Source organism: Eriocheir sinensis, unplaced genomic scaffold, assembly GCF_024679095.1.
Source record: "Eriocheir sinensis breed Jianghai 21 unplaced genomic scaffold, ASM2467909v1 Scaffold919, whole genome shotgun sequence".
Taxonomy (NCBI): Eukaryota; Metazoa; Arthropoda; class Malacostraca; order Decapoda; family Varunidae; genus Eriocheir; species Eriocheir sinensis.
In genome coordinates, this window is record NW_026112296.1 from 16,658 (window position 1) to 31,566 (window position 14,909).

The 14,909-nt window shown below is 44.5% G+C and overlaps 1 protein-coding gene across 1 annotated transcript in view; it reads right to left on the reverse strand.

Moving 5' to 3' along the window:
* LOC126994913 (protocadherin Fat 1-like) overlaps positions 1-14,909 on the reverse strand; it is a 42,250-nt gene that overhangs the window by 1,655 nt on the left and 25,686 nt on the right. Inside the window, exons 5-8 of the mRNA XM_050854184.1 lie at positions 9,686-9,766; positions 6,407-6,562; positions 5,006-5,216; positions 2,887-3,030 (exon numbers count right to left, since the gene is read on the reverse strand). Coding sequence (XP_050710141.1) covers positions 2,887-3,030; positions 5,006-5,216; positions 6,407-6,562; positions 9,686-9,766 — 592 coding nt within the window. The remainder of the gene's footprint in view (positions 1-2,886; positions 3,031-5,005; positions 5,217-6,406; positions 6,563-9,685; positions 9,767-14,909) is intronic.

Below are 14,909 nucleotides of genomic sequence, written 5' to 3' on the forward strand. Positions count from 1 at the left end.
ATAAAACATAAGAACAAATATATTTTTCTTTACCCCATTAGTAAATCATTTTACAATGAGAAAAAATAAGTAAAGGCTGGATAGGGTGCTGTGGCAGGTACTTCAAAAATAGTTAAGCTACCCCTGAAAAGTGACGTTTTTGGTGGGCTGCAATAGATGGCGCTACTTCCGCACGCCCGAGGAATTACCACATACCACTATCTCTTCGTGTATAGTCTCTTTGATATATACCAAGTCAAGTCACTCTGCTTCACAACTGCGACCGGTACGCGCAGGAGGCGGTTTTGGGGCGGAGCAGCGGGATGACGTCACTTGGAGCTAAAAAAAAAATATATATATATATATATATATATATATATATATATATATATATATATATATATATATATATACCCGCCAGTTCAGGGGTGACTAAAGTTGGGGCCGTATGTGCACTCTGGATGTGCATTCTCGCCTCCTTTCACAGCGCGTTCAGGCAAGCCACTGACGAAAAAATATGTCTTTTTATTGTGCTATTGCGTGACTGTAATTCCATTGCCTACAAACGGCGGTGTGGGGTGTGAGGGAGGGCATGATGAAGTGATTGATTTAAATTAGTCCGCCTTTCTTAGTTTTCTCTAAATCCCTGTTTCTACATTCTCTACTAACGGTTTCAGGGGCCGTGTTCTGTTTTTCGCAAATAAAACTTTAACAAAGCGTCAGACAAGGATGTTATATTGGCAGTGGATGTTTGAGACCCCGACCTAATGGGCAAAAATATGATTTGGTGTCACATGTGGATAATGAAGCACTTATAAGAGTAAATTTAGGGTAAACTTGTCTAAAAGTTAAAGGAACTGTGAGCGAGGCTAGCCCCGCCCCGCTCATCTCGTGACGTCGATGTGACGTTTAGCTCTGACGTATGAGTAATCATCCATCCAACCAGTAATTATGTCTTACTGCTTCACACACACACACACACACACACACACACACACACACACACACACCGTAGCAATATTTAATCTACTGTAAATATGGATGTTCCATATATGGACTATCAGTTGGGGAGAAAGTTTTACTCGAAGGAAATTACTTATCCGTTGCATGGAAAATGTGACTCTTGGTAGTACATGCTGCATGTATGTAAGCGAGCAGTAGTTTTTGGTTTCATCCCTCGTTGGTTCACCAACCTCCCCCATACCCAACCTTTCCTTCCTCACACAATCATCCCCACCCAACTACCCAACAACACCTTTGTCGTTGGCGGGGCTAGCCTCGCTCACAGTTCCTTTAACTTTTAGCCAAGTTTACCCTAAATTTACTCTTATAAGTGCTTCATTAACCACATGTGACACGAAATCATAATTTTGCCCATTAGGTCGGGGTCTCAAACATCCACTGCCAAAATAACATCCTTGTCCGACGCTTTGTTAAAGTTTTATTTGCGAACACGGCCCCTGAAACCTTTAGTAGTTTGGCTCTAAGCAGTGTCACGCATAAACTACGCCTCGGCCGTGTCTCCTCCCACAAACCTGCGTCTGACTTGACTAGGTGTATATAGACTTAGGGTAAACACACTACTCACCATCGAGACATATCGCTCCGTGGGGAGAACACCGCGCCCGCCCGTGACTTGGAGGACATATTCGCGAGTCATAAAGGTAAAGTATCACAAGACCTTCGAGCTAATACACCGCCACAGGATCGAAGCGAAATGACCCTGGTGATAGTTTGGTCCTTCCTTTGTACCATGAACCTAAAAACACTTATTAGAACACAACTGATCTCTTAAATATTATGGCACCAAAGCTCACATATTTGACAAGGCTTTCGCAGGAGTTTTGAGCATATCCAGGGGTAGTTTTGTGACCCTGGTGGTAGTCTGACCCTTCCTCTGTAACATGAACCTAAAAGAACATTCATTAGAACCCGATTACTCTCCCTTTTGGCCTTTGGAAATGCTGATGTGAGAAGCGGAAACGACTGAGAACACCAACCTTGGACGCACGGTGGCTGGTGCTAGTCTGACCCTTCCTCTGTACCTTAATTGAGCTTAAAAGAACACTCATTAGAACCCGACTACTCTCCCTTTTGGCCTTTGGAAATTGCTGATGTGAGAAGAGGAAGCGTCTGATAATGCCAACCTTGGAGGCATGCTGGTTAGGGTAAAAGCCCCTATACATCAGCACTCAGTTTGGAGGGAGAGTTAGTTTATAAGGCAAAAACTCAACACTTCGTCGTTAATCGCAGTTCACCGCAGGCTGGGCAGTGCATTTTGCCTTTGTGTCGCTTTCGAAAAACAAAAGAGCATCCGTCGCCCCCGAATTTGCATATGTCACAAAGTGCTTTAACAATTTACAAACAATATTAGCTGCCATGAAAAATATTGTACTTTAAATTCACTGTGTTACGGCGCCGGGGGAAACAGAAAGAGAGGGAGAGAGAGGCCGCACCGCATTCAGCTCGCCGGCCGATGACATCATGAGACTATAATTTTGACGGCATAAAAAAAAAAGTTTACGGGCGGGAGTGAGTCACGTTGTTTGTGTGCTCTGTGCCGTAAATACCGACGCTGGAACAATGGACACGGTGGGGCAAGAGTTAACAGTTAGCGAGAGAGAGAGAGAGAGAGAGAGAGAGAGAGAGAGAGAGATTATATAAACAAAAATGATACTCACATAATTATATAAACACCCCCTCTCTCTCTCTCTCTCTCTCTCTCTCTCTCTCTCTCTCTCTCTCACTGACTCACTGACTCACTGACTCTCTCTCTCTCTCTCTCTCTCTCTCTCTCTCTCTCTCTCTCTCGCTCATTCACTGACTCACTGACTCACTGACTCACTCTCTCTCTCTCTCTCTCTCTCTCTCTCTCTCTCTCTCTCTCTCTCTCTCTCTCTCGCACACTGACCTTGGTGGCGGCGGTGTGGACGCCGTCTGTGGCCGTGACGGTGAGGGCGTAGTGGTGCTGCTCCTTGTGGTCCAGGCGGCGCGCCAGGCTCACCAGGCCAGAGTCCACGGCCATGCTGAACCGGCCGCTCTCGTCACCCTCTGACCATGAGAAAGATACATTAACAAAGAAAATTTGGCGAGCAAAATATATCCAAGGTATTATTTTCCCCCAGTTCTGATATACTCAAAACTTGACTTAGTTCGCCATTCTGTAGGGTAAAGAAAAAAAAGTTAATCTGCCTACGAGAAAGATACGTTAGCAAAGGAAATGAAGCGAGCAGAACAGATCCTAGGTATTACTTTCCCCCCAGTTCTGATATTCCCAAAACTCGACTGAGTTCGCCATTCTGTAGCGTAAAGAAAAAAAAGTTACTCTGCTCACGAAAAAGATACGTTAGGAAAGGAAATGAAGCGAGCAACACATATCCTAGGTAACATATTTTCCCCCCAGTTCTGAGGTACCCAAAACTTGACGTAGTTCGCCATTCTGTAAGGTAAAAAGTTATGCTGACCGGTAGCAAAACGTGTAATCGAAGGAAAAGTTGGAAAGTTTCGTTTAGTCGGCGCAACATCTGTGGTCATATGCCGGAGAGAGACAGAAGGGGAAGGAATTATAGGAGAAGGGAACAGATCCCAGGAGACGGGACACAACCGTAATCGAAGGAAACGAAGCGAACAAAACAGATCATCAAAGAGATAAACGTTACCAACTCTAGGGCATTATTTTCCTCACCCAGTTTACTGATTCAACCCCCAAAGATGAGTTAGCCATTCTGTTGCGTATGAACGGATATTCTGACCAGTAGAAAACACGTTAGCAAAGGAAATGAAGCGAGCAAAACATATCCTTGGCATTATTCTTCCCCCAAATTAATGATTCAATCCAAAACTTGAGTTCGCCATTCTGTAGCGTGAAAAAACAGTTACTCTGACCGGTAGAAAATTACGTTAACAAAGGAAAGTAAGCGAGCGAAACACATTCTAGGTATAATTCTTCCTCAAAAATTACGGATTCATCCCAAAACTTGACTGAGGTAGCCATCCTGTAGCGTAAAAAACAGTTACTCTGACCGGTAGAAAACATGTTAAAAAAGAAAACAAAGCCAGAGAAACATATCCTACGTATTATTCTTCCCAAAAATTACTGATTCACTCCAAAACTTGACTGAGTTCGCTATTCTGTAGCGTAAAAAACGGTTACTCTGACCGGTGGAAAAATACGTTAGCAAAGAAGCGAGCGAGACATGTCCTAGGTATAATTTTTCCCCCAGTTACTGACACACCCAAAACTTACGGTCGCCATTCTGTAGCGAAAAAAAAGAGGCGAAAAAAAAAAAGTTATTCTGGCCATTAGAGAAAACACGTTATCAAAGGAAACAAAGTGAGAAAATCATAACCAAGAACTAAACGTCACTCTTCTAAGGTATTTCCCTTTAAAAAAAATACTGATCTAACAACAACAACAAAAAAAAAAAGTCAGCCATTCTGTGACCAGTGTAAACAGTTAGTCTGGTAACTGTTCCTGTACTCGTACCGGCTACCAAGACGAGGAAAAGCGGTGACTAAAGGTACAGTTGGGAGCACAGGCAATAGCTGCGCGTGGCGGCGGTGCACATCTCCGTATGAATAGGAATGCAGCAAAGTCAACAAGGGTCCCCGACCGGTATTGTTTGACGCTTTCGCTTCTCACATCAACAATTTCCAAAGGCCAAAAAGGAGATCAGTCAGGTTCTAATGAGCGGTTTTTTTTAGGATCAAGTTACAGAAGAAGGGTCAACGTAACACCAGGGTCATAACACTACTGGAAATGCCCACAACTCCTACGAAAGTTTTGTCAAATAGATATGCTTGGGCTCCGAAATGTTTAACCCGGTAGCAGCGGGGATCAAGTTTCTTAATGGTCCCTCCAAGCGAGAAAAAATAGAAAAAATCACCCCTCACACACCATTTCATAATATATATCAATGCATTTGTGATCAGATTATGTATCATCTGTTTTGGGGGTTTATATCATGGCACAAATTTGGCCCGTCGCTGCTACCGGGTTAAGAATGCGACCCTATATGTCCCTCACCTGTGATGTAGTACCACAAGGTGTCGTTATCCGGGTCCTGAGCGTTGATGAAGGACACCAGGTGGCCCGGCGCGTCCGTCTCCATCACGTGGGCGGGGGGCGGCGGCTGCAGGACCGGCGGGTTGGGAGACTCCACGGGCACGTCCATCACACGCACGAGGACCCGCGTGGTGGCCGTCAGCTGCGGCGCCCCGTTGTCCTTCACTTGGATCTGAGGAGGAGGAGGAAGAGGAGGTGTTAGGGAGGCAAGCAAGTTGTCGTCAGCACTCTCACACGATTTCAACTTTAACAACAAGTATTTCCAGGCTCAGACGGGGAAGAAATAAACAAAATTCCACCCGTATTTTCAGGCGATGCAATCTCTCACAAGTATTTCCAGGCTCTAAGGGGGAAGAGGAAGAGGAGGGGGAGGTGTTAGGGAGGCAAGCAAGTTGCCGTCCGTATACTCTCACACGATTTAAGCTCTCACACAAGTATTTCCAGGCTCTGAAGGGGAGGAAGAGGAGGAAGGGAAGGTGTGTGAGTGAGACAAACAGATTCACGTCAGTATTCTCACACGATTTCAGTTCTCACAAGTATTTCCAAGAGCCGAAAAGGAGATTAATTGTGTTCTAAAGAGTTGGCTTTTGGTTCATGGTGCAGAAGCCTTGTCAAACTATTACTAGGCTCATAAAACTACCCATGGGAATACCAATAGCAACCTCTACAAAATCCTTATCAAATGTAGGTGTGTAACTCAGGGAGGGCCATATTCTTACATATTCCGGCGACCTGACACATGTATTTGACAAGGCTTTCGCAGGAGTTTTGGTCATTTCCAGGGGTAGTTTTATGAGCCTGGTGGTAGTCTGACCCATCATCTGTACTATGGAACTAAAAACACTCATTAGAACCCGATGAACCTTCTCTTCGGCCTTTGGAAATGGTTGGTGTGAGCGGCGGAAACTTCTCAAAATACCGACCTGAGCCCCGAAATGTTTGGGAATATGGGGAACAGTTTGGGGTATACTGTTTTCTAGGGGGTTTAACTTGTCTCAGCCAATTACTGTTATCATAGCCTAGGTAAGGGGAAGCAACCTTAACATGAGATCAATTTTTACACGAATATTCTACTGTCCAAACCCCTTATGCAAGAGTTAACCAGCATCTTCATTCTTTCATCCCTTACCCTGGTAAACTCTGGAACAGCCTTTCTTTCTTCTATATTTCTTCCTGCCTCTGACTTGAATTCTTTCAAGAGGAGTGTATCAAGACACCTCTCCTCCTGAAATTGACCTCTCTTTTGGCCGCTCATCACTTTTGTCTCTGTAGGAGCAGCAATTAGCGGGCTTTTTTTTACACCTTTTTTTGTTGCCCTTGAGCTGTTTCTTTAGCTGTAAAAAAAGGCATGTCAGCACTCACCATCAAATCGAAGGTCTTGCTCGGGGGAAAGGCCTTGTTGCTGTACACTTGGCCAGTCTTCGGGTGGATCTTGAAGCGGCCCTTCTTGCCCATGCCGGTCCTGATGCTGTAGTCCAGGTCACCGTTCATGCCCACGTCCGCATCTCTGGCGAACACCTTCAGGGGAATAGGGGAAGGTACTGAGAGGCGGCACCGAGCAGGGAGGTCCGCGTGGCTACAAGGCCCGTGAAGGCAATGCTCCGTCTGCTTGCACTACCTTGGGACAACCGATGTGTTATAGAGGAACGTTACTCGAGTGTTGGTGATCATTTAAGTCAACTTCCCCTAAAGGAATGTATCTCACGGCTTTGTATGGACGTCAAAAACATGCAGATATAGGATCAAAACCCCAAGTATGTTTAAGAAGTAAATAGGTTTTATATGTGATCATAAATTTTAGTCTCCTTTCCCAGAGAGAGGTTTAGTGAGTGGAGTTTGAAATGACTTACAAATAAACATGTTGGTGATGTTATTGAGTTAATGCTAACATACACATTCCAGAAAACGAAGTCATTACGTCTACTGCAGTACGAACAACAAGATACTGTCACCATGCACCCCAAGACTACACGGAACAGAAGGATGAACGGAACACTGAGCCACGACAACGCCGCGCACATGCACAGACGGCCTCAGGGGGCGTGTGTGTGTCCTGCCCCGTGGCTCGTGTTCCCGGGCTAACACAGAACAGAACATAAATATTATAACACAATGCGTGCAGCACAAACTGTCAGGGGCACATCTTCTAGGACATCAGGAGGCGTCCGTCCCAGAGAACACCTGCTCCGTGTCCTGCTATGAAACAAAACAGTCACAAGGGGGTTCAACATGCCCTCTGAACACAGCCAGTGACGGAGACGCGGAACCAAATCATAAAAGTAAAACAAAACAGTCACAAGGGGGTTCAACATGCCCTCTGGACACCGCCAGTGACGGAGACGCGGAACCAAATCATAAAAGTAAAACAAAACAGTCACAAGGGGGTTCAACATGCCCTCTGAACACCGCCAGTGACGGAGACGCGGAACCAAGTCATAAAAGTAAAACAAAACAGTCACAAGGGGGTTCAACATGCCCTCTGAACACCGCCAGTGACGGAGACGCGGAACCAAGTCATAAAAGTAAAACAAAACAGTCACAAGGGGGTTCAACATGCCCTCTGAACACAGCCAGTGACGGAGACGCGGAACCAAGTCATAAAAGTAAAACAAAACAGTCACAAGGGGGTTCAACATGCCCTCTGGACACCGCCAGTGACAGAGACGCGGAACCAAATCATAAAAGTAAAACAAAAGTACATCTAGACACACTTGCAATTTACACCGCCTGCACGCGCCGACGTGACACCACAGGGAGCCGAGCCATGCCGACGATGACACTGACACGGGTCCTCTGCCGCCGCCGGTGTGGTGCGCCCCGCGGGGTGAACAGCGCCGCCACTCGTCTACGTAACCATTATTAGCAAACAGCGCCGCCACTCGTCTACGTAACCATTATTAGCAAACAGCGCCGCCACTCGTCTACGTAACCATTATTAGCAAACAGCGCCGCCACTCGTCTACGTAACCATTATTAGTAGACAGCGCCGCCACTCGTCTACGTAACCATTATTAGTAAACAGCGCCGCCACTCGTCTACGTAACCATTATTAGTAAACAACGCCGCCACTCGTCTATACAACCATTATTAGTAAACAGCGCCGCCACTCGTCTACGTAACCATTATTAGTAAACACCGCCGCCACTCGTCTATACAACCATTATTAGTAAACAGCGCCGCCACTCGTCTACGTAACCATTATTAGTAAACAGCGCCGTCACTCGTCTACGTAACCATTATTAGTAAACACCGCCGCCACTCGTCTATACAACCATTATTAGTAAACAGCGCCGCCACTCGTCTACGTAACCATTATTAGTAAACAGCGCCGCCACTCGTCTACGAAACCATTATTAGTAAACAGCGCCGCCACTCGTCTACGTAACCATTATCAGTACTAAAGGTGGCTGTGATAGGTTAGTACGGCGGTAAACACGTAGATGAACACCCGCAGACCTTTTTTTTCATCTTCTTTTTCTTCTTCTTCTTCTTCTTCTTCTTCTTTGTCAGATTTATCAGCCCGTCGTTATACATGGTCGTTGAACAACCGCAGACTAACCGTTTACGATTGAGAACGATTATTCAGCCTTTACCGCTTCCATTAACGGGAAAAGCTTGGCTGCAGTGGCGTTGGTGAGCTAATTATTAGGATTGTATCACCCATCACATATATATCTAATAACAAACGTTGCAGTTACAGAAAGTCCAGCAGAAAACAGGGCACTCACTGGCCACAACAAAGTCAATATTTAGTAACAATAAATTTCGCTGGACAACGAAGACTCGGAACACGACAAAGAGGCGGCCGTCAGGACAAGTTGACTTCCAGCTCGTGAGTCCTGCACTGATATAGATAGGAACGCAGATATATTACGTGTCCCTCTTTACTATATGCATTAGGGAAGCATGAACGTGTCTCAGCATTGCGTGTTTCCTCGGAAGCTAAGAATACCACGCCACAGTCTTCGGGGCCGACAATGCGGTAAAGGGACGCGTGGAGCCTTGTGTGCTAGCTGTTCATGCCTGGCCACGAGACACTCAGATGTCCGATGTGGCGCGAGGAAGCTGTGTGGTGGTCCCTGTGCGGCGCGGGCTTGAACACTCTTGAGGCTCCTATGAATGGGTTTCTACACCCCTGGGTTATGTTGACAGCTGGGCGGTACTTTATTTTAGGTCACTGGCCGGGGGAAACACGCGCGTTGAGATGCTCTGAGACGCTCCCCCACCACGACAGATCAAAACCCGCCTCGTCGCTTTGAGGCTGTTGTCAGTTCGGTCGCTGGGCCAGGCTAGTCAGACATGCCAACTGAAAATACTGACGAAACGTAAAATGAACCAATCGGTGAAGTACTCAAGCTAATGGTGAAATACGAAGCCACTAAAAACTGTGTACCTGTGCCAATCACGTCACTGCAGACTTTACACTTGCAATGCGGTGCGTGCAGCGTGGAGGAGCGTGGCTGGGAGACACCCCCACCTCGCCACGCTGCAGCGGCTAGTTATAACGGACTTGCAAATACGTCAATCAATGTCTTTTTACAGTCAAGTACGTGAGTAGCACAAAGGTAGCGATGCCTCCCATGCTGAGCGTGCACACGGAAACCATCTCACAGGTTCCCGTGACGCGCGTGCCCTTCTTACCCTGAACAAGGCGTCGTCGTGGGCGGTGATCTGTGAGGGCGAGAAAGTGACCCAGTCCCCCCACGCGTCCTCTGGCTCGGGCTGCACCACGGCACCACCATCACCACCACCACCACCACATTCACAGCGCCGAGGACAGGAAAGCTAAGGTGTATTTACAGAAGGCGGACAAGCTAACGGAGGTGGTCTGACCAAGGTGTGGTGTGGTAGGGGAAGCAGTGCGGCACAGCACCAGGCGCAGAGGTTAAAGACATGTCATCAGGAACAGTTACACACCTCAGCCAGTTACGGACATGGACAGTGTGGCCAACAAGTGTTATGCTCAAGACTTACACCCCGAGCAATGCCCTCACCACTTACACCCCGAGCAATGCCCCCACCACACAGCACTCTACTCACTGTTTTGAAAGGTTCCACTCTATATAGTTCGTTTCAAATAGCTTCCTGATACAAAAGCTGACGTTCTACACTCCCCACAGTATTGAAGCTAGTGTGTGTATGTACTTAAATGTAATCATAGTTCTCTCATCAAGTCGTAGCTTATAGTTTACTTAATCTAGAGGTAAGGATGAATGAACCTTTCCTTAAGCCTAAAAATGAAGGGCCTTTGTGTGTTACCTTAGTTCTCTGCTTCTCTCATCAAGGCATAGCTTATAGTTTACTTAGTCTAGGGGTAAGGATGAATGAACCTTTCCTTAAGCCTAAAGATGAAGGGCCTTTGTGTGTTACCTTAGTTCTCTGCTTCTCTCATCAAGTCATAGCTTATAGTTTACTTAGTCTAAGGGTAAGGATGAATGAACCTTTCCTTACGCCTAAAAATGAAGGGCCTTTTTGTGTTACCTTAGTTCTCTGCTTCTCTCATCAAGTCATAGCTTATAGTTGACTTAGTCTAAGGGTAAGGATGAATGAACCTTTCCTTAAGCCTAAAAATGAAGAGCCTTTGTGTGTCAGCGGCAAACAACGACACTTCATTAAGACAAGACTTTGATGTGAACAGCGGCGGCCATTACCGTGACCGTGTCTGGAAGAAACACACACACACACACACACACACACACACACACACACACACACACACACACACACACACACACACACACACACTTATCTTAAAATAGTCATCATCATCATTATTATTATTATTATTATTATTATTATTATAGGTGTTATTAGCATTTTTGTTAATAACGGTGTGCTCTCAAACAGCATGGACAATTATTATTATTATTATTATTATTATTATTATTATTATTATTATTATTATTATTATTATTATTATTATTATTATTATTATTCGTCGAGTGAAGAATTATTAGACATATTATTATTATTATTATTATTATTATTATTATTATTATTATTATTATTATTATTATTATTATTATCATTATTATTATTATTATTATTATTATTATTATTATTATTATTATTATTATTATTATTATTATTATTATTATTATTATTATTATTATTATTATTATTATTGGGTTATGAGTAAGCGTGGAGTGAAGATTTATTCGACCTATTATTATTATTATTATTATTATTATTATTATTATTATTATTATTATTATTATTATTATTATTATGTTATTTATTGTTAGTGTTATGCATGGCGAGAGGAAGGCTAACTATATAGAGTTTAGCAATTTGTGTTAAGAAAGGAATGTGATCACAACACAGCACTGACTTAAGGTTGTAACAGAACACTCTTGGTGAAAAAAATAAAATAAATAAATAGAATAAAACAAACATGATTATCGCCGTGACGTCAGAACAGCCTCGGCACAACCCTCCCCATTGATCCACTTGACGACATAATTAACTTTTTTTCCATTTATTTTCTTATTATTTCCATTTATCATATTTCCGCTTCACTCCCTCTCACGTCCTCTCACCTCACCTCACTTCATCTCATCTCACTTTCTCCTCCCTTCCCTTCCTCTCCCCTCCCCTCCAGTCCCTTCCCTTCCCTTCCCTTCGCCTCCCCTCCCCTCCCTTCCCTTCCCTTCCCTTCCCCTCCCTTCCCTTCCTTTTCCTTCACTTTACTTCATCTCCCCTCCCCTCCCCTCACCGCACGCCACTCTCTCCCGTAATTAAGTCTCATCTCGTGCCACTTCGCGAGCAATTAGTTCACGCCTTGGCGGTGCAAGTGTCCCCCGCCGCCGTTCTTTGAGTACCGAGATGGCGTGGATTAATTCAAGCCAAATGCCCCACAAGGTGACTCTCCAATGGACTCACTCTGCCTGTGCTTTGGTTGGGAGTTCTTGTTTCCTTTTCTTCCCTGATGTGAAAGATAATTAACACTCATGGATTTTGTAGCCACACGCCAACTTGGATTTATTATTATACTCAAATGCTCCACAAGATGACTGACTCTCCGATGTACGCACTCTGTCTGGGGTTTGGTTAGGTAAGACGTTTCTGTTTATTTTTTTAGATTTTTATATTCATCTTTTTTGTCTTCTTTATTCATGGATTCTGTGGTCACACGAACCTATATTTTCCCGTGTTATCATTACTTATATAATTAAACCGATGATGTAGCTAACACACTCATGGATTCTGTAGCCACACGAACCTATATTTTCCAGTGTTATCATTACTTATATAATTAAACCGATGATGTAGCTAACACACTCATGGATTCTGTAGCCACACGAACCTATATTTTCCCGTGTTATCATTACTTATATAATTAAACCGATGATGTAGCTAACACACTCATGGATTCTGTAGCCAAACGAACCTATATTTTCCTGTGTTATCGTTGCTTATATGAGAAAAACGATGATGCACTCTTTCATAAGGGCGGTAATTAGCGGGCTTTTTTTCCTCAATTATTTTTTTTTCTTGCCACTCTGTGAATTTATGAACGCTTGCGAGAGTATCAAGACATCCCTCCGCCCGATATTGACCTCTCTTTTGTCCACTCACCGATGCACTCTTTCATAAGGGCGGTGATTAGCGGGCTTTTTTTTCCACAATTTTTTTTCCTTTGTGCTGCTTCTTTACTGTAAAAAAGGGTCCAGACATCTCTCCCTATCCTCTCCCAAACAGGTGCCAGGCTTATCTTCTCTGTGGTCTTGGGAAATAGTTGCAATGGGAACCTTTAACTCCCGGACACCTCGACAAACACTCATGATTCAGATATTGGAAAAAAAAGACATGTACTAAAACAAAAGCAAGCATGTAACATAACCTCCATTTTAACCTCTCTTTTGACCTCTCTTTCGACCATTCTTTACTTTTATAAACGCAGTGCTTGGAGGGATTTTTTTTATTTTCATATATTTTTCGCCCTTGAGCTGCTTCCTTTACTATATAAAAAAAAATCCTATATGCGAAATCCCAAACCAACATTTAAGCGGATATTCTCATTCAGTGGCAGTGCTTAGCGGGATTTGTCCTTATATATATTTTTCGCCCTTGAGCTGCTGCTTCCTTCACTATAAAAAATCCTATATGCGAAATCCCGAACCTACATTTAAGCGGATATTCTCATTCAGTGGCAGTGCTTAATGATTTGTTATTATATATTTTTTTCGCCCTTGAGCTGCTTCCTTCACTATAAAAAAAAATCCTATATGCGAAATCCCAAACCTTCATTTAAGCTGATATTCTCATTCAGTGTTGCAATCTGAGAGTGGTATGGTGTGAGGGGGAGGGCGGGGTGTGTGTTGGAGGGGGTTGGAGGAGGTGATAGGAACGCTTTCTCGTGTAAAATCTATTAACAGTTCCCGTCTAACACACTCTGGGCCACGCTGCACTTTCCATTCAACCCTTCCATCATTCGCCATTAATAATTCACCCTCTGTAATACATTCTCTTTTCTGAAACATCGAAAGAGGAATATGAGCTCGTGAGGCATGGTGGCAGTAGTTCTCTCTCTCTCTCTCTCTCTCTCTCTCTCTCTCTCTCTCTCTCTCTCTCTCTCTCTCTCTCTCTCTCTCTCTCTCTCTCTCTCTCTCTCTCTCTCTCTCTCTCTCTCTCTCTCTCTCTCTCTCTCTCTTTGTGTGTGTGTGTGTGTGTGTGTGTGTGTGTGTGTGTGTGTGTGTGTGTGTGTGTGTGTGTGTGTGTGTGTGTTTCTGTCTGTGTCTCTCTCTCTCTCTCTCTCTCTCTCTCTCTCTCTCTCTCTCTCTCTCTCTCTCTCTCTCTCTCTCTCTCTCTCTCTCTCTCTCTCTCTCTCTCTCTCTCTCTGTCCAAGCCGACCAAGCCAGGCAGGTCCCTCGAGGCTGTGTAGGGCGGAGTGAGTACCTGGGTTGAGGCGCAGCGCTACAGGCAATCTAGTCACCCCACAGACACATCAGGCCAGCGAGGAGAGCTTCAAGAGTGGGCCTCCCGTGCCTCGCCTTTGATAACCTCTTTTGTGCTTCCTCCGTTCCCTCGAGCCCGGATATGTTTCTTTAATATTCTTAAGCGTATGGGCGGCTCACATCGCCTGTTTGAAAAGCCTCTCGTAGAAGCTGCCAGGGGCCATATTCTAACACATTTCGGCGCCCAAGTCCACGGATTTGATAAAGCTTTCGTAGGTATTGAAGGAATTTGCAGAGGTAGTTTCATGACCCTTCTGGTAGGTTGATCATTCTTTTGTGCCGTGAGTCCACACAAACACTCATTGGATAGCGATTAATCTCCCTTTCGGCCCTTGGAAATAGTTGATGTGAGAGGCGGAAGCGTCTGAGAACACCGACGCTGGGTTTTTCGTGGACTGTTTTGGTGCTGGCGGTGATGGCTTGACACGCCTTCTGTGCCTTGAACGGGAGAAACACTCATGGAAACAGCGTTGCCAGATTATCGTATTCACCACATTGTATTTATCATTTTTAAGCCTCAAACTCTCGTACCTGCAAAGATAGAAAATTAAAGCTTGCGTTAAAGCTGTTATTTATTGATGCTCTTTTTTTTCCTTTTTGCCGTAGTTATCGGCCCGAAACTACGAAAATACAATGCAATGAGTACGATAATTTGGCAACGCATCATGAAAACCCGGTTAATCTTCTCTGTGGCCTTGGGAAATAGTGGCAATGGTAGCCCGATGCGTTTAGGAATATGGACCTTCAACTACCGGAAACCTCGAAATTCACTCATGAAAGCCCGGTTAATCTTCTCTGTGGCCTTGGGAAATAGTGGCAATGGGAGCCCGATACGTTTAGGATTTTTTTTTTTTTACAGCTAACGAGACAGCTCAAGGGCGCAAAGAAAAAGAAAAAAAGCCCGCTAC